General features: G+C 35.3%; 1 protein-coding gene across 1 annotated transcript; it reads left to right on the top strand.

The window, feature by feature from the left end:
• Positions 1-622: 622 nt before the first annotated feature.
• LOC149960297 (neurotensin receptor type 1-like) lies at positions 623-20,550 on the top strand. Its single transcript, XM_090165216.1, has 5 exons — positions 623-714; positions 4,553-4,810; positions 5,691-5,971; positions 11,178-11,344; positions 20,056-20,550. The coding sequence occupies exons 1-5, from the start codon at positions 667-669 to the stop codon at positions 20,439-20,441; spliced, it is 1,140 nt and encodes a 379-aa protein (XP_090021342.1). The 5' UTR covers positions 623-666; the 3' UTR covers positions 20,442-20,550.
• The last annotated feature ends 998 nt before the right edge of the window (positions 20,551-21,548 follow it).

The raw sequence follows: 21,548 nt of genomic DNA, 5'->3' as shown, positions 1-21,548 counted from the left end.
TCAACACTGGCATAGGTAGATAGAAAGAGCTATACCAATCGAATGACGCCAGAAATTAATGTATATTGAGTGCCGTTGAAGATAATTCGTCAATTCCCGGGGACCTATACGGACCTATAGACTATACGGACCTATAGCTTCCACTTTATTATAAAAAAATTGTCACATTTGTAGCAGAAGACCAACTATAACTATGGCGAATAACAGAATAAATAATGTTTAAAATATAAACATATATAGGTTGTTTCAAAAGGTTGTGCAAAATTTTTAAGGGGTTGTAGGGGGTGAGTTGAGAAGTATGCCTGTTTTTCCCCATTTCTCTACGATGAGTTAAAAGAGCGCCAGAGAGCTTCAAAGTGTGGCCTACTAGCCCCTGGAAGAAGGCTGCAACAAGCGCAAAATCAAGCAGCAGGAAAACGCGAACATTAAGGTTTTGGTTTTGCACTCGCAGCTTCTTTCATATTATTATTTTAAATAAGCTAAATAATATAGAATTTAAATAATAGTTTTTAATTGAATTTTTCAGATTCCTTAAAAGTATCAAATTGTTTTGCACGGATTTCACAATATGTGATGGAAAAATTGATCGTTACAATTTGAAAAACGCTCCATTATCATTAAAGATGTTATCAAAGAGAGTTTGAAGGTTTTTACTGAATACCAACAATGGATTTAGAAAGTGGAAACCACGTTTCTTTAAACCACACCAACGAGGTAAAACCATTTTTTATTATATAATATTTTTAACTTCTACTATCCTTGTTTTTATGTACTACACTTTTCATATTTTTTTGCCACAGCGTTAAACAAATTTTGTAAAACATTTTTGTTATATTAATTTAGCTACCTTAAAGCAAGTGTCGGCTCTAGGTGCAGTAGCTCTTTTTTCAACAGATGTCGCTAGCGTCGAAATCAAAACAAGATGCTGAAGCTACATTTTGACCCAAAAGGCGGGACCTAAAAGTATGCTTCGCGTTGATGGGCTCATTTGTAAATTTGTCAATAACTTCAATTATAGTAATGGTTTACAATATATTTTATATGGGATATATAATTTAGGTTAACGTTCACTAAGTAGAGTAAAAGTGGTCTAAATGGCTCTCTGACGACGTTATTGTTTCGCTATTTTGAATTTTAGCTTCCGTTCCCATTAATAGATGGCTCCACGCTCTCCGCGAATATCATTTTTTTCGAAGATTCGGATAGATTCATGGCCATCTCTAATAACAGGGTCCTTTTCATAATACAGGTGACAATGATAGAGCCGACAGTTGCTTTAAGGCAAGTGGCGGCTCTAGTTTAATACCTGGGTGGTACAATAGATGTCGTTTTTGGCAGCTCCTCCATTCTAGTGCATTAAGTCCGATTAGATGAGATATCCAAATGTTTAGACACTTTAAGAGGCCTTCTCGGTGTAATACGGAAAAGTATCCAATGGTATATTTTTGGGAGCCACCATTTGCTTTAAAGTCTTTTAAAGCAACTGTCGGCTCTATCATTGCCACCTATATTATGACAAGGCCTTTATTATTAGAGATGGCAATGAATCCATCCGATTCTTTGAAAAAAAGACTTTACTGGAGAGCCTGGGGCCATCTATTAATGTCAAAGGAAGCTAAAATTCAAAATAGCGAAACAATAACGTCAACAGACAACCATTGTAGAGTATTATAATTAGACAACTTTTACTCTGCTAAATTATATATCCCATATAAAATATATTGTTAAAAATTACTTTAATTTAAGTTATTGTGAAATTTACAAACGAGCCAATCAACGCGAATTTTGGGTCAAAATGTAGCTTAACCACCTTTTTTGATTTGCACGCTAGCGACATCTGTTGGAAAAAGAGCTACTTCACGTGGAGCCGACACTTGCTTTAAATGTATTCAATGAAATGTTCTGCAATTATGAACTACATCTTACGATATTTTCAGTATTCCTCTAATTCTTTCAATTTTCGATTGAAATTTAAATATTTATATTATAATTCGTACATTAAATGATTAATAAATGAAGTTTAAAGGTAATAGTTTAAGCCTTATTTAAATTTAATTGTTTCAACACCAAATACGACTAAACCAAAGACGAAATAGACGCTTCAATAAAGCCCATTTAGCGATTCACTATAGATGAAACTTTTATGTGCATATTTAAGTCATTTTAAACAAACTTCGTATATTCTAGAAAAATTAATTATTTATACTGGAAATTTCTTTTTCATTATAAATATTTAGACGTTTTGCTTCCAGCGTTAACTTCTACTATTCCACTTTATAAGTTGTAAATAACAAGAATCAGTTAACCAAGGCATCTCTTTAGGGTACAGTCATCTAGGGACTTTTAATACCTTTAAATCAGGTGGCCGGGTTACTAACCGCCACACCACCCTCCTACGCATTATAACCAGGCTACCTGATTTAAAGGCTTTAAAAGTCGCTAGTGGAATTGGGGTAAAGGAGGTGAGTTGAGTATTAGCATATGTAACATAATTACTCATAAGTATGCCACTGTACCTTTATTTCATTCAAAAATCTTCACTAACGGTTAGTAGGGTGGTGGGGTGGCGGAGTGGTTAGCGCTTTCGCCTCGCAGCAAGAGGAGCCGGGTTCGATCCACGCTTGTGGCACTGGGTGCAAAACTCGGAACCACTACTTCTGCGTAGAGTTTGCAAAATCCCTCCCCACTGGTTTAAGGGGTTTTCCTCCGAGTTCTTCGGTTTCCCCTTCCATAAAAACTTGTTGAGGTTAACGGTAATAGTAAGTGTATAGAGCTGTTGGCTCGCGTGGCATGAAGGGCTTGCCACCACCCTCCTACGCATTGTAACCCGGCCACCTGAATTAATGGCTTCAAAAGTCGCTTGATGACTTAGGCCTAAGGTGGTGCCTTGGGTATTAGCCTAGCTGATTATTATTTAATAATAATAATAATAATAATCACCACGAACCAGTAAAAAGGTGGACTACGCTAGATTCGTCTTAGTAATTTTGGGAGTCTAACTAACTTATGTATTTAAACCAATGGAAAACCTCTAAATTGAGAAGGAATTTTTTTTGTGTCGGAATTTTAGTCAGCCCAATGTAGCTTTATTAAATTCATTGTGCGAATTAAGTTAAATAATGAGTACTTTAGAAAAATAAAAGGTTGAGGAAAATGACCAATACGGTTCGGTTCAGTGATCGCTTTCCGAAAATGGAACAAGTCGTCGAAGTGGGATATTCCACCAGCGTTACTAAAACCCATACCAAGCCTAGAAGAGTTAGGCCTAGGCTCAAAAGAATATGCAAAGACTCCAACCTTGTAGATGACCCAGAAAAGCTCAACCTGAATTTCAACTATTTTTTCCAATAAACCGGCTTCTTTTATTTGACAATGCAAATTTATTTTAGAACCCGAGTCTCCGAAAACTTTATTTATTTGCAAATTAATTGCATTAACAACACTGGACACTAAATTGTAGTTCATTTTAGCTCCCAAGCCTTAGTTGTTCAAACAGGTTTGTTTACTAAAATAATGGCAGTCGGTTTATCAGAGCAAATCGCGCGACGGCATAATCGGCATTTGAGATTCGATGACGTCAAATATGACATCAAATATGACGTCAAATATTACGTAGGGTACGGATGACGCAATATCTATGAAATAAACCGTTAGTGAAGTAATAGAGCTAGTGGCATACTTATGAGTAATTATGTCACATATAGTATTAGCAGGCCCTTCATGCCACGCGAGACAACAGTTCCCTAGATTTACTAGGAAATTGTAAACTCGGAGGAAAACTTGTTCCGCTCCTCTTGCTGCGAGGCGAAAGTGCTAAGCACTCCGCCACCCAATAATTTGTTGACGCTGGCAAGGCTTAAAGAAACTGTCGGATCTATCATTGCCACCCGTATTATGAAAAGGCCCCTGTTATTAGAGATGGCCATGAATCTATCCGAATCTTAGAAAAAAATGACTTTCGTGGAGAGCGTGGAGCCATCTATTAATGTGAACGGAAGCTAAAATTCGAAATAGCGAAACAATAACGTCGTCAGAGAGCCATTATAGAGTATTATATTTAGACAACTTTTACTCTGCTAACGACTTTAGTGAACTTAAACCTAAATTATATATCCCATATAAAATACATTGTAAACAATTACTATAATTGAAGTTATTGACAAATTTTCAAACGAGCCAATCAACGCGAAGCATATTTTATGTCCCGCTTTTTGGGTCAAAATGTTGCTTCAGCATCTTGTTTTGATTTCGACGCTAGCGACATCTGTTGAAAATAGAGCTACTTCACCTAGAGCCGACACTTGCTTTAATTTGTAGAGGGAGCTGTTGGCTCGCGTGGCATGAGGGGTAGCCACCACCCTCCTACGCATTGTAACTCGGCCACCTACATTAAAGGCAATAAAAGTCGCTCGATGACTGGCGCCTAGGGTGGTGCCTTGGGTATTAGCCTAGCTTATTATTTTTATTATATTTTTAGTGAAATTGTATCGCTTAGGTAGTGTAGCATCATTAAAGATGTTTTTATTTGTATGTTTTTATGTGCTTGCAATAGTCTCGGCTGCACGAAGAATGGCTGCAGTTTTTTTCCGATTACAAAGGATTCCTTCGCTTTCTGGATTTGCTGGAGACATTCTACATCCCAATCATGATCGCTTTGGGCCTGGTGGGCAATTTCCTTTCCTTCGTGGTTTTCTTCTTCACTAATTTGAGAAGACGCTCGTCAAGCTATTATTTGGGCTCCCTCGCAGTCTCAGATTTTGGATACTTGTGCTGTCTCCTCATTGTGTGGCTCTCTAAACAAGGCGTTGACGTAAGAGCCTTTATCTTATTTCGTTTTCGTTTGTCTTCTGTTGTCTCATCTCATTGATTGAAAACGTTGAGTGTCCACGCTTTCTGGTCGAAACGTGTATCCAGACAAATACCATGGTTACGACAGCGTGTTAATACGACCAGCGACCCTTACAGACTGATTTGATAAAAATAAAACGTAGACCAAAAAGATAAATAAGTAAAAATACCGCTGAAGTTAGTAACGTAAATATTGCACAGGAAAGACTCTTAAAGCAACTGTCGGCTCTATCATTGCCACCTGTATTATGAAAAGGCCCCTGTTATTAGAGATGGCCATGAATCTATCCGATTTTTCGAAAAAAACGACTTTACTGGAGAGCGTGGTGCCACCTATTTATGGAAAAGGAAGTTAATATTTAAAATAGCCAAATGATACCGACGTCAGTTAGCCATTATATCCCACTTCTAGTTGTTCGATATTTTTGGATAATGACGTCATTGAAAAATATTCCTTGTTGATGATAATATTTTCTTTCAAATCTTTTATTGACAATTTGCTTTCTCCAACAATGTTTATCGCCACTAGCCATGGGGGCTCGCAATCATTTATCTTCATACATAGCTTATTAAGTGAGGAAATATCGTACCTTCATTAGCGCATTCATAGCTCGGCGAAGGACGGTATTTGCCCCTTTGCCCCCTTGTGGCCGCTCATGCCACTAGCCACCATTTTTTAACTTTATCTTGAAGAATGTACGTAACCCATTCTTTGTATTTATCACCCATCCTAAAACCTTGCCACTGCTTTTCAGCTGTATGGAGAGTAATTGAGGGTTACGAAAGTATTTGAAAGAGTTAACACGAAAATCTGAATCTGAGATTCGTACTTCTTCGAACAGGTGACCTCTAGATACGGCTGGTGCCAAATTATCGTGTACCTGTCGACCTCCTTCAGCTGCTGCTCCGTGTGGCTGATCGTCGGCTTCACGGCGGAGAGGCTGGTGGCCGTGAGCTACCCATTCTGGCGAATCAACTTCCCCAAGACGCAACGAGCTCAACAAGTCTGCCTGACCATTCCTTTTATCAGCTTCGCTCTCAATCTGTACCTGTTCTGGTTCGTGGGCATCACCAAATCGGGCAACGGTGCTAACGTCTGCGACATTGTCGACGGAGAAGAGAAGTGAGCTGAATAATTACCGATATTTTACCGATAAAGCATATTGATACCGAGGGGTTGCTATCGGTGTACAAGCCTGTAGCTTTGACTGTACTACAGTGGCGTAGCTAGCATGGGTGACACCCGGGGCGGATATCATGGTGTGCTACTTTTTAGTCTGTGTAAGTTTTTACGTTTTTCACCGCCCCCCCCTAGCTACGCTACTGCTGTACTAAAAAGAGTACGCGGACTCTGTACAGTGCTATGTACTCGGTGTACATAATAGCCTCTCCATCGATACCAATGTCGATATTTTCCCGATAAGGCATATCGATACCGATACCTATAATTAAAAAGTAAGTCCTATCGATCCTAATTAATATGTTTACAGATAAGCCATATCAATCCCATTTATTATATGTTTACAGATAAACCATATCGATACCGATATTTCTACCGATTATGCATATCGATACCGATATTTCTACCGATTATGCATATCGATACCGATATTTCTACCGATTAGGCTTATCTATACCGATGCCAATATCTTTACCAATAAGGCATATCGATCTCGATGCCGATATTTCTACCGATTATGCATATCGATACCGATATTTCTGCCGATTAGGCTTATCTATACCGATGCCGATATCTTTACCAATAAGGCATATCGATCTCGATGCCGATATTTCTACCGATAATACATATCTGTGTCGATATATTTACTGATAAGGCATATCAATCCCAATGCCCATATCTTTTCCGAAAAGGCATATCGATCCCAATGGCGATAATTTACCGATAAGGCATATCGATCCCATGCCGATATCTTTATCGATAAACCATATCGATACTTATGCCGATATTTTAAAGATAAGGCATATCGATACTTATGCCGATATTTTAAAGATAAGGCATATCGATCCCATTGCCGATATCTTTATCGATAAACCATATCGATACTTATGCCGCTATTTTAAAGATAAGGCATATCGATACTTATGCCGATATTTTAAAGATAAGGCATATCGATACTTATGTCGATATTTTTAAGATAAGGCATATCGATACTTATGCCAATATTTTAAAGATAAGGCATATCGATACTTATGCCGATATTTTAAAGATAAGGCATATCGATACTTATGCCGATATTTTAAAGATAAGGCATATCGATACTTATGCCGATATTTTAAAGATAAGACATATCGATACTTATGCCGATATTTTAAAGATAAGGCATATGAATAGTTATGCCGATATTTTAAAGATAAGGCATATCGATACTTATGCCGATATTTTAAAGATAAGGCATATCGATACTTATGTCGATATTTTAAAGATAAGGCATATCGATACTTATGTCGATATTTTAAAGATAAGGCATATCGATACTTATGTCGATATTTTAAAGATAAGGCATATCGATACTTATGCCGATATTTTAAAGATAAGGCATATGAATACTTATGCCGATATTTTAAAGATACGGCATATGAATACTTATGCCGATATTTTAAAGATAAGGCATATCGATACTTATGCCGATATTTTAAAGATAAGGCATATCGATACTTATGTCGATATTTTAAAGATAAGGCATATCGATACCGATCATCATTTTCCCAATATCAATTTTTCTATTACACTATTCTCGGGGGTAGGGGAACTGACTAGAAATCAATATTACCTGCGATAACTAAAAAAGGATTGAAAGGAGGGGTATTTGGTCCTACTCCGGAAAGGTAATAGATACCTAGTAAAAGTAATCGTTATACAGAAATAAAATACAAATAAACGTCATGTAATTATATCTTTTCTTCCCACACTAAGATAGGCTTCTTCTTTAAAAAAATCAAACTTGTTAAAAAATAAAATGTACCCAAAGACTAACGATTGAACAGAAAAACTTTGATTGTATTATGTAAATGAAATTAATGAACACGTTGATTTATTTTTTAGTGAGCTTGATTGTTGTTACTGTTTAGGCTCTATCTGAAACCTAGAGCTTAAAAATAAATGAGATAAAAATAACTATAATCTTATTTCAAAGAGACTTGGGCTACGTTCAGTGAAGCTTAACGGTCTGATACCGTTTTACGTTTGCGTTGATTCCGTTGAGACTTTTTATCCTGGCCTGTTGAACGCTTTTTTACGATTGTTGTAATTTTTATAAAATATCGTCTGCTATTTCATCCGCAGCTAGCCTTCCCGCGTGCTGTGACGTCACGATTCCGTTTAACAATGAAGAAACCGGCTGGAAGAGCAGGTTCAAATGTTTCAGGAAAAAAGCGTACAGTAGGAAACCGGTTCCGAAATCTTGCAACGTTTAATTTTTTGCAAGCTACTGAACGTAGCCTGAGAGAGCAAAGACTTAAAGACTTACCAAGCCAAAGCTTATTGATGATAATGGCTATTAATTCAATGAGCTACTAAAAGAACGTTACTTAGAAACATATCTGAGTTTAAAAATGGGTGACTCACGATGTTTATTTAAAAAACGTACCAGAAATGGAGTTTTGAATCATTTATATCAAAATAATAACAAAATAAAACAGCTAAGTAAACGGAGGCCCAACCATGAAACGCGTAGGAAATCAAAGGAAATAAAAAATTCGCTTAGTTTAAGAAAACACTAAGCGCTTGCGAGCGCTTGGAACTTGACACGCGATGACGTAGCAGGCAACATTTTCAAGATAGGCTCCTCTAATTTTAAAAAATCAACAATTTAAACACAAAGAAATTGGATTACGAAATAATATCATGATAAGCCATTTTCACAGTATTTAACTTTGATTACGACCACTTTAGTAGTGCCAGGTAACGTTGATTTTGCGTATAGTCGATAAAATAAAATACATATTTAGCTAATCGTTAAAAGATCGAGAATTATCTGAAACTGGAAACTGATTATTTGGCAAAATCGTGAAGTCGGTAACTGAAACCCACCATTTATAAGCTTATGCCCACCAGCAATAAAGCTACTGCCACCAAATAAAAGGGTTTGCACCAAAACGTAAAATGAAAGAGATGCATTATTTCTCCAAAATAATCTGGCTTTCGAATTTTCGTTGCTATTGCACTTTTGTTCCATTTTGTTGGCTGCCGGAAAGTTTTCAAAGTAACTGAATTTTACTTAGAGACAAGGTTGATGATGTTTTGACATTTTGGTGGTTATGGTTTTTTTTAAATTTTGACGGCTATTGTGATTTCCTTATTTTTGGAGATTCCGACGAAAGTGGCATTTTTCGGTAGATTTTTTTATTATTTAGCGTATTTTATAGATTTTTCACTTTCCAACGGTCAACTGTTCGGTTTATTCAGGTCGTAATTATCAGATATCTGAAGATTATTAGTTGGTCAGATCAGGTTTATCTTTTATATCGGATCACCAATTGTACATGATTCATTATCCAAATTAATTTATCTGAACAGATCGGTTATAATTCATGCACATTTAAATTGGCTTTTGAAAGATAATCCAAATGAACAGTAATTAAAATTTCGAAAGGAATTTAATCAGGGGATATTTCAAATCGAAATATCTCAGGAAGACAGCGAATTAACCAAATATTTTGTAATACCTGTAATGATTCTTAATACCATATTGGTAGATATTGACCTTTGAAATGAATTGTGTCTTAATTGTCTAGTTCAATATCAAATGGCAAGGGTTTTATTTAGAAATTCCAATAATAATAGGAAATAATTTTGTTGTGCAAACATTTATTGAACCCTGTATCTTAGGAAATAATAAGTAAGCTAAAAAACAAGAAAGTTAAGAGTTACGTTGAAATTCTTAAAGCTATTGTCGGCTCTAGGTGAAGTAGCTCTTTTTTCAACAGATGTCGCTAGCGTCGAAATCGAAACAAGATGCTGAAGCTACATTTTGACCCAAAAGGCGGGACATAAAAGTATGCTTCGCGTTGATTGGCTCGTTCGTAAATTTGTCAATAACTTCAATTATAGTAATTGTTTACAATATATTTTATATGGGATATATAATTTAGGTTAACGTTCACTAAGTAGAGTAAAAGTGGTCTAAATATTATACTCTATAATGGCTTTCTGACGACGTTATTGTTTCGCTATTTTGAATTTTAGCTTCCGTTCCCATTAATAGATGGCTCCACGCTCTCCACGAAAGTAATTGTTTTCGAAGATTCGGATAGATTCATGGCCATCTCTAATAACAGGGGCCTTTTAATAATACAGGTGGCAATGATAGAGCCAACAGTTGCTTTAAAAGAACTCCCCATAACATTTCAGAGGAGAAAAAACAATTTGAAAGAACTGCATTTAAATAATAAATACACAATTATATTTAAGGTATGAGATTTAAATTATTTAAATTTCTATATGTGATAAACCTAGAGTAAATTAAATTTGACTTTCTAAAAGCACTGCGTTCATACGTTTTTATATTTGTTAAGACGCTCTTAAAAGCTACCTGGGGGCGTGCCACCACCGGCGCGGCGACTTGCCCTTATTCTCCGTTGTATTTAAAGCAACTATCGGCTCTATCATATCCACCTGCATTATGAAAAGGCCCCTGTTATTAGAAATGGCCATGAATCTATCAGATTCTTTGAAAAAAAAAGCGACTTTAGTGGAGAGCGTGGTGCCATCTATTAATGGCAAAAGAAGATAAATTCGAAATGGCAAATGATAACGTCGTCAGAGAGATCTTGTAGAGTATTATATTTAGACAACTTATACTTAATTTATTGGGCTTTAAACTAAACTATATATCACATGTAAAAAATATTTTTTAAAATTACTGTAATTTATGTCATTGACCAATTTACAAACGATCCAATCAACGCGAGGGGTACCTATAAGTACCCGCCTCTTGGTAAAAATGTGGCTTGACTAACTTGTTTTGATAACGACGATAGCGGCATCTTTTTAAAGAAGAGTTACTTGACGTCGAGCCGAGACTTGCTTTAACTCATTATTTTTAGGCGCCAATGACGCACTCTTACGGTTTTGTTTTTTTTTACCTCTCGGCATTATGGAACGCTGTTTATTGAACAAGGTTGTGCTTATAATATTGTTTTGCCCTCCCCCTCTCGTTAAAACGTTGACACGCCCCTAAAACTACCGATTTCCAACTTTGCTTTAATATCAGATAATAAATTAAGTTAAAAATCGTATGAATCATCGATTTTTTGTAGGAAAAATGAAAAATGATCAATCCTGATAAAGTTTTTTTTTAATATTGTAGCATTCGCATCATGTCAATTCTTAATTACGTGGACACTTGCCTGACACTGGTTCTTCCGGTACTACTGATCATCGGAATGAACACCATGATCGCCCGAGCTTTGGTTCGCTTCTACACCCAAAGACGAATCGACAGTGTTCAGGATGACCATTCCAAAACTGAAATAGGTAACATCCAAAAGAAATGAGGTTTTCCATTCTGAAGTTTGGCAATTTGAAGGTTGAGATTGCCATGCGTAAAGTAGTATAGATTTTAGTATATTTTTGGAATTAACATTTTGAAGGTCAATGTTGCAATTTTTAATGTTGAGATAACCTTGTTTATAGTACTTATTTTTTGGTTTAAGATTTTAGTATATTTTCGGAATTAACATTTTGAAGGTCAATGTTGCAATTTTTAATGTTGAGATAACCATGTGTATAGTTTTTATTTTTTGGTTTGAGATTTAAGTATATTCTCGCGATAATCATTTGAAGATCGAGATCACCATTTTCAAGGTTCAAAATCGCCATTTATTAAATATGGCCTATTTGGGTACCCCCTTTATAAAACTAGGAATAAATAGTTTTTCGCATAACGAAGCCGTAATCTGTTAAAAATATTTTCAAAAACGCTCGAAATATGAAAAGCGTTTGCCAAATCTGAATAGATCGAACTCGACTTCATCCTAAGTACTTCTTAAGCCTAGTGAAAATGAATTAGCAGAAGCATTTGCCGCCAGTCGGGGAAGCCGGTCAAGTAGGGGATCCGTTCTTTACAGGTTTATATGTTTTTAAATAAAACCCATTTATTCTGATTCCAGTCTGGAATGAAATTGTAATAAAATAATTATCATGAGAACTTAAAAGATAGAAACCTTACTTATTACTTTCCATTATAATTAGTGTTTTCGGCGAGTTTGATTAATTCTGAGTTTCTGACGGTGTTCATTTTGTGATTGTCTATCCAATAATATTTTTCTGTCCGCCAACTGGTGGAAAAACAAACCATCTTTCTAAATTTAATTATCCCTTCATCCTTTCGAAACAAGCGAATAGCTGACGCTTTGTTTTATTAGATTTCTAGCTGCTTTTGAAAAGCGACTTCATGGCTAAAAGCGAGCCACTTAAGAAATCTGGTGTACAAATTGTGAGAAATCGAAATCATTATTTCCGGAAATCTAGAAATTCACAAGAAATATACGAATTATTGGAAATTCAGGAGAAATATAAGAAATCCAGGATAAATATTGGAAATTCAGGATAAATATTGGAAATTCAGGATAAATATTGGAAATCCAGGTGAAATATGGAAAATACAAGATAAATATTGGAAATCTAGAGAAATAAACGGAAATATTTTCGATATTTCTGGAAATCTAGAAAAACCGGAGAAATATTAGAAATCTCGAGAAATCTAAAGAAATATTAGAAATCTAGAGAAATCCAAAGAAATATTAGAAATCTCGAGAAATCGAAGAAATATTAGAAATCTAGAGAAATCCAAAGAAATATTAGAAATCTCGAGAAATTGAAAGAAATCTAGAGAGCTTAACGGAAATATTTCCGATATTTCTGGAAATCTAGAAATTAACGCAAATATTTTCAATATTTCTAGAAATCGAGAAATCTAAACCAATATTGGAAATCTAGAGAAATAAACGGAAATATTTTTATATTTCTGGAAATCTGGAAATATTTGGAAATATTTAAGAAATATCGGAAATATTTAAGAAATATCGGAAATATTTCAGAAACATCGGAAATATTTAAGAAATATCGGAAATATTTAAGAAATATCGGAAATATTTAAGAAATATCGGAAATATTTAAGACATATCGGAAATATTTAAGAAATACCCGAAATATTTGGAAATCATAAATCTGATGTACAATTTTTTCTAAGTGGCTACCCCTCGGCTAAAAGCGGTTCTCAGAGTTGAAAGCTTTGGAAAAACCCTGAAATTTCGAGAAGCATATTTAAATGAGCTCTTCCGTACTAAATAAAGTTTTAAAAAGCTGTCTCTTGAAATAAAATATTATCGAAAGAGAATATAACGTTATTTTAAAACCGAAGTAGTAAAGTCGTACCAAAAACCATAAAAACCGAAAATTTACTGAAAGACCTATTGATAATGCGAACTGGACCACATACCATTCCGTTCAGCTTTTGACCTTTATAGGCGCCAAAAAGGCAAATACGGTCAGGTACTCAGGCTGCCAATTTTTTTAGGTTCACGATCAATAGCTTACGCGGATTTCTATCTAAAGAATATAATAGGTGTTTCTATAAAATACGGGAGGTCATGTGATAATGTTTTGACTAGGTCACTGAGCTGTTCTACTGCCGTGCAAAGCACAAAAGCATTAACGACCAAAACCAAAATATGGAGAAAACCCGCGAAATTCAAACTTTCTTTGCCTTAAGATACCCCAACTTACTTCTTTCAAGTTTATATAGTAGACTTGGATTTTTCAACTCAAATTCTATTCTGGTACTAAACAATTTACAAGCCAAACGATATTTCAGAAATATCATTAAAAACATGTCTTAAAACGCGAAAAAAATGCGTTTTGATTTGACTTTTAAAGAAAATAAACACATGAATGCGTTTTTGGTTTGAAAATAATGCGTTTTGCAACAAGTCATTTCTCTAAGAACAAAAATTTTAAATTCGAAAATTAGTTCAAAATTGAATTTAACGTATAAAATAAGGAGAAATAAAACCAAAATCTGTAAATCGAAAATTTGGTCGTTAATGCTTTTGTGCTTTGCACGGCAGTGTAGCTCTTGAAAGTAGAGAGCACGCGCTGCAGTCGCGAGACCCTCGGAATCCAACACCCGCGTGCAAAACTCCCGTGTAAGTGTAGAAACGCCTATTATCTTTGAACTAACTTTCGTAATATTTTGTTTATAGCCAAGAATGTATTTACTTATATTTAATTTATTAGAAGTCGCTCGATGACTTGGGCTTAAGGCAGAGTTGGGCAAAACTCGGAGTGAATTTGTGAGTTATTTTCCCCAACACTTTTCTCACTCCACTCCCTAGCAATAACTCCACTCTTACGAGCGGGGTTTTCACTTTTTCGTCACTCGGCGAGTGAGCTCGCTGAAAAAGAGTGAATATAGTCCAGGTCAGCTCTTTCACTCTTATCGATTTTCAAGACAATTAAAAGAAGTCGGGATCTTTGGTTTTAAATTTCATTTAATTACTTTACTGCAGAGCGTGGTGCCATCTATTATCGGCAGAGCAGGCTAAAATATACTTATTGGAACGAATTCAAATTTCCCGGGTTAAATTTGAAGTTTCCCGCCAGGAATAAGAGTGAAATTGGTGACCTTGATTAATCCATCATCTTTGGGGAAGAGTGCCCTCAGTGAGTGACGAAAAGCGAGAGTGGAAAAGAGTGAAGATTTTTATTTAGTTCCACTCTCACTCTTGAGTGAGAGTGAATTTCCAAAAATCACTTGTGATTTTGCCCATGTCTGGCTTAAGGTGGTGCCTAGGGTATTATTAGCCTAGCTGATTATAATTATTATGATCTCGTGCTCTAAGACTAATCTTCGTTGCCCCTAAAAGAAATAAGCTCAGCCATGTATCAGGCGATTGAAGGCTCGAAGCACACGCCGGTGATTGTTTTCCTTCCCCCCTCTCCTTCAAACCGTGAATAAAACATGATGGCCGCGTATCATCTCAACACATAGTCGTTCTCTCCCGAAGTATAAACAAATACGTTTTTGGTATAACCTTTATAACACTCCAGGGATTTGGTAACAGCTAAATAGATCAAACATATTATCAAACAGTCCTTTTTTTAGCTAAATCTATTTTGAGTTTATCCGACCATTTCATCTAGCAAGGCTAATTCCCAAGGCACCACCTTAGGCCCGAGCATAGATAAAATAACTTCGTATATAGATAGGAAACTTCAATGGGGCAAACTGACTTTCACGAGATTGCCCTGACATCTAGTGACTGCGCCAATTGGCTGTGTTCTCAAGAGCGTAGAACGTATTGAGGAATTTGAGGTCAGAGTTTTGGGAATAAAAGTATTTTGCAAGGTAAATGTCTTCAAATATACCAGAAATAGCGTTTTAAACCAACTTGAAATCTTTAATGAATGCTATTTCTTTAGTGCTATTTTTTAAATTTGCTCTCAGTTCAAGAAAAAGTACTTTTAATACATATAGCTCGCTTAAGCCTTTGCAATTGGGATTGCGTTACACCAAGGTTCTAGTACGGACTTCGAGTAGTGCGAACTTCACCAAATAATATTATTCGGGTGCTGCCACCAGATGTCGACCAAAATTCTGGTGTCACTTCTACAACATGAAGTTTCGTATCTATATACGAAGTTATTTTATCTATGGGCCCGAATCAGTTAGCGCCTTTTCATACCTTTTAAAATCTGTCGGCCGAGTAACAATGCGTAGCAGGCCACACGAGCCAACAGCTCCCTACACTCAACTTTTACCGTTTAACTCAAGATGTTTTTCAGGTCGTTAAGTTTTATTGCGAAATTTGAGTTCTAAATAACGATATAATATTGTCAAGGATGCCTTTAAATAAATGTAACTCGAGTTGGCTATTTGGTTTCCCTAGATCTGCTATTAGTTTTAATAGGCGAAATAATAAAGTAACGTGGCCTTCTTGTTTTGATGGGAAAGGCCGCCTTCCACTATGCTTCCATTAGCTTTCCCACCAAAGAGCCTATGAATTCATCCGTAGGCTTTAACTGTACTATTTCGTTATCCCATTTTAACAAGCTGAGCAAGCATATCTGACTTTATAATATCGCCTATTGAGTATTACTAGTTTCATATAGTCAAGATTGCATTCAGGTTGGATCGCCACTAATACATTCTTGATATCGAATAACTATAATAATCTTATGTAATTATAATAATCTTATGTAATTATAATAATCTTATGTAATTATAATAATCTTATGTAATTATAATAATCTTATGTAATTATAATAATCTTATGTAATTATAATAATCTTATGTAATTATAATAATCTTATGTAATTATAATAATCTTATGTAATTATATTAATCTATATACTTATAATAATCTTATTTAATTATAATAATCTTATTTAATTATAATAATCTTATTTAATTATAATAATCTTATTGAATTATAATAATCTTATTGAATTATAATAATCTTATTTAATTATAATAATCTTATTTAATTATAATAATCTTATTTAATTATAATAATCTTATTTAATTATAATAATCTTATATTATTATTAATCTTATTTAATTATAATAATCTTATGTTATTATAATAATTTTATGTTATTATAATAATCATATTTAATTATAATAATCTTATTTAATTATAATAATCGTATTTAATTATAATAATCTTATTTAATTATAATCATCTTATATAATTATAATCATCTTATATAATTATAATCATCTTATATAATTATAATCATCTTATATAATTATAATCATTTATATAATTATAATCATCTTTTATAATTTTATATAATTTATTTTATAATAAAAAAATAATAAACACAACTGAACTGAAATGAACTGAGCTCAGCTTACTTATCACCGAACGTAAATGGCAAAATGTTTTTCGTCTTCGTAGTCATAATGAAAGTTAAATAATTTGAATGAAAATGTTAACTTAACAACCAAAGAACTATGCTGTATAATGGCTAATAAAATTTGTAATTTCCAATTGTCAATTGAAATAGTTTACGTTAAAACCATTTAATTGGAACCCACTAAAATCTAATTTCACAGCAGTTGTCGCTAAACGCATTTATCTGGAACAGGAATTCATACCTCTACTTGGAATGCTTATCCTGCCGTATCGTGTATGGTAAGATCACTCTGACGGCTTTGGCCCTGCCTAACAGAGATAAAAATCCGATTTGCGCGCGCTCCCGTCTCAAGTTGTTGTTTGTTAAGTTAACATAGTGACGTCAAAAAAACCGTCAGCCACATCGAGACGAAAATCTGCCGCGATAAGCATTCCAAGTAGAGGTATGGATTCCTGTCTGGAATGATGTGCCTGATATTCAGGAGTACACCTTATTAAAGCAAGTGTCGGCTTTTACCGTAGAAATTGAAACAAGATGAGTAACCACCAATTTCCCTTAAGGGAGAAGAATACGGAAAATCCTATATTGCGTTTCTGTTTTAATAATTACATAATTGAATTATATTTTTCTTATTAAGCTGAAACTTCCTCTAGTGCTTAAAATAATTTTTATAGTTATAATATTAATAGTTAACGAGATATAAGGTATTGGCACTTTCAGATAGATCTATAGTAGGGATGCAACGGTTCCACTTTTTTGGACTATCTCGGTTCCGGATCCAGTTCCGGTTCCTAAATTTTTGCTTTATCGGTTCCGGTTACGGATCCGGTTCTTAAAATTTTAATTTATCGGTTCCGGTTTCGGTTCCGGTTCTAAAAATTTAGAACCGATCGGTTCCGGTTCCTAAAGGGTTCATATACGTTTCAAAGTGTGTTTAGTATTAATTAAAGTTAAATTCACAAGCAATTCAAATGAAGTTAAAGAGAAATAATATCCACCACATTTATTTATTTAGAATATAAAATTTGTTTTTGATAAATAATATTTCAAAAATAGTAGCGATGGGTTCGGGGTCCTCCCGCGAAACTGTTTTTGGGGTCCCTTATAATCATTAAGGCCGAGTCGCGATTATCGCCATCTAGAGTTAGGGCTAACATGTATCGCCTTCTACAATTAGATTTAACACGTACTTGCATGTGAAATATATAAAACGCTTAAAAATGGCTTTAAGCCCTAAGTGAATAAATCACGACAATCAACGCCTGGAGCATTGAAAACAAAGGTTCGGGTAGAGCTTGGAAGTCAGGAGTTAAGACACCCAAGTCCGACCAGAAACACGATCTAGATGACTTAATGTAAAATTCCCACGGTTTCATCGATCCAAGATGGAGGGGGGGGGGTGGGAATCATGTACTTTCAAGTTTTGGGGAGACATTGCTTTCCCTTCCGCTTCTCATTTCAGGGGCGTAGGAACGTTTTGGAAGATGGGGGGGCAAAGAGAAACGAAACGGGGGTCTAGGAGCTTAGCCCCCGATGTAGAGTGAATAATCGGTCGCGAATGTCATTAAGGCATTAAGAGTAACAACAGTTATCATACGAAGTGTATTTTAGTCTTTAGAGTCGTTTATGAATTTAAGATACACAAATCCCCAACAATAAAATGCGAATGGTTTTGAATTTTTAAAGGAGTGTAGCTTCACCGAATGCATGTGTTACTGTTTGACTACTATGTAAATTGGCGGGAAAAGACACAGTTGAGCTTCTATAAGCTTTATATGCTTTTAAATTGAGAATTTGACCTTTTGAAGATTTCAACTGACCAAAAGGTTTAAGGGGCAATTAATCTAGGGAGGGGCATTTCCCCCTGGTTCCTACGCCTCTGCCTCATTTCATTGAAAAATATAAAGACGGGATTTCTATGACTCGTTTTGATTTCAGTTGAATATATCGTTCTAAATGGGGTCCATATTATTTCGTTCAATAAGCATTGTCATTTGTGAAATTTAAGCAAATGCATAAGTTGAAATTTTATTTTTTCTAGACAAAAACTACCCAGGCCAGCGATTATATTAGGCAAACGAATTAGCCTTACCTTAAAAACTTTAAATTCGGAAACACAACTTAGTTTTTAATTTACAAAGTTTAACGATCTGCTTTAAAACACGTGCCTCGATACTTTTCAAACTTCAGTATGTTACTTTCATTATGTACGTTGTTTGGATATTTTTTCGATGGTTATTGTGGTTGTATTTATAAAGTTTTGGGCGCGCCTGTTGAAACATAAATAAATATTTGAAGCAAGTAACACATTAACTTGAGCTGACAAGAGAAAAAGTAGATAAGGCCTCACGCGGTTCGACTGTACACATTCCCATAGGTAATTTGGGAGCCCCTCGATGGAAGCCCCCCCCCCCTCGCATTGCGGAGTCTGCCGGGGCGTTATTTACGCAGCTGGCTTTTCTGCCGTTTCTCCTCTAAGTCGGTTGCGAAGGGGATCAAAAATTATGCTTGCCCATTGACCCACTAAATAATTGCTCGGAAGGCACACTAGTAGCAGTAGACGACAAAAAAATTTTGTGGCCATTGCTACAATTGTGAAATTGTGTCTAGTTGTCCGACTGAAGAAAATAAAACTAAAACCATCGCGGATTTCCGGATGATGCCAGTTTTGAAAGCAAACATTTGGAGGACGAGCCCATTTTCAATTGAGAATACGGAAGGGTGTGTCAGTTGACAGTTACGCAGAAACCCACATAGAGTTATCTGAGATAGGATAAAGATGAGTTTATATGAAAAACTACTAGTAAATTAGGAAGTTTAATTACTAAATTTCAACATGCGCTAAATGTTGGTAAATAAAGTTATAGAACCGTTTAAAACAATGAAAAACTCGGTTCCGGTTCCGGTTTCGGTTATTATTTTTTTACAAATATCGGTTCCGGTTCCGGATACGGTTATCAAATTTTTATATTATCGGTTCCGGTTCCGGTTCCGGTTATCCATTGCATCCCTAATCTATAGCCATCTAAAATAATGTATTATTATTATGGTTTATTGTGCAAAATAAATAAATAAATAGTTTACATTATCCTAACATTTAAACAAAACCATAAAAATAATTAGGCTATCGGCAGCACATCAACGTTGGGGTAATTATTTTTTAATAAATCTTTTGATTTTTTTTTAAATTAAGGATTAAATAATAATATAGGTGGCAGTGTTAGAGCCGACACTTGCTTTAAACAATTTCTTTGGTTTTAAACAATTTCTTTGACTTGATAATTAACATTTAAAATACTCTAATCACTCAACTGGTCGTTTAGTGTTCTCATCGACATCGGTGGAAGGTCACGACCGCTCGGTCCCTCACGCTTCGCAGGTCAACGTGGCCAGAATGCTGCTACTGGTGTCCTCTTTGTTCATCATTTTAAATTTGCCCAGCTACATCATTCGGATCTACGGCTTCATTCTGGAGATGTCCAATGACAAAGAGAACGCGCTGCCCAAACACGTCGTTCTGTGGCAAGCCCTGTGCATGTTGCTCTTCTACACGAACTTCGCCTTGAACTTTGTCGTCTACAACGTGCTGAGTCGGATGTTCCGGCGAGTGCTGAAGGACACGTTGACGAAGTGTCTTAAATGGATCTGCGCCAGATGCGTTTTCAAAAAGCATTCCGTGTCTGATAATTCCACCAGTTTCGTAGCTTAGACTCTAAGCGCGTCATAAGAGGAAATAAAGCGTTGAAAAAAGAAATGAACTAACAATTTATTTTTGAAAATTATAAAAAGAGATTGAGCCATTACATTCTATTTTATAAAAAAATTATAAAATAATTTGGAAACCTTAAGTGCTGTGTGTAAGATTACCATTGGTAAGAAAATATCGGAATATATCGAATATATTTAGAAATTGACGTCATATTTTTTCTTAAAAATATATCGGAGAAAGATTTTACTATGTTATATCAAAATGTAAAAAAAATTAACGTTTGAAAAATGTGAAATCTTGCCAGGTTTAAAAAGAGTTTTGGATCTAGAAATTTTGTTATATATCAGAATACCATTACGTAAAAACCACCGAAAATAAGTAAAAACAACTTTTCCAATGAAGTAAATTACCTTCCTCAAATAGTTGGCTACCTCTTGGTGGTTATATCAAAATGTTGTCTAGGATCATAATTGGTTTAGATTTCGATGTCACGGCACACTTTTACTATGAGCGTCAGTACTTAGATATCTGACGCTATTAACAAAGACATCGGGAACTACTATTAATATGTATCACCAATTGTTTATTTATTTACACTTACGCTCTAACAGTAAGTTCCTTTCCCTCAAAAATCAAAACAGGCCAGTAACTCATTGGTCGCCAACAATTAGGTCTTCCGAAGCGATTGAAGCAGGCACCGCTGACGTTTTCAATTTCCAATTCTTGGGCCAAGAGGAAAACTAGATAATCATGCCACCTAGGAGCAACAAACACAAGGAGAACGCAGCTAGCCTTTAAACTCGCTAACGCAGTGTTGTGTACAAATTTCATTGGACGAGCCTTTACGCTGAACGATTTACGGGCGGGGGGAAGACAATTTCCGAATTTTCCCCTTCCGACGGCAGCAGGCGCTAAAGCATTTAAAAAATGAAAACTGTACACAAGAAAACGCACGACTTTTGACTTGTGTGGGGTGCTGTGTTTGTTGCTCCTAGATGCCAAGGATCGTTTCGACAAAGTCTTTTTCCCTAAGTTAAAATAAATATGGTATTGAACAATGTAAACTGTGTTTAAGCACAAAATACGGACAGACCCTTTTACAGGGAA

The sequence above is a fragment of the Leiobunum rupestre genome, chromosome 2, assembly GCF_980474605.1.
Source record: "Leiobunum rupestre chromosome 2, qqLeiRupe1.1.hap1, whole genome shotgun sequence".
NCBI classification, from domain to species: domain Eukaryota; kingdom Metazoa; phylum Arthropoda; class Arachnida; order Opiliones; family Sclerosomatidae; genus Leiobunum; species Leiobunum rupestre.
Note: the sequence above shows the minus strand (reverse complement) of the source record. Positions and strands in the feature narration are given on the sequence as shown.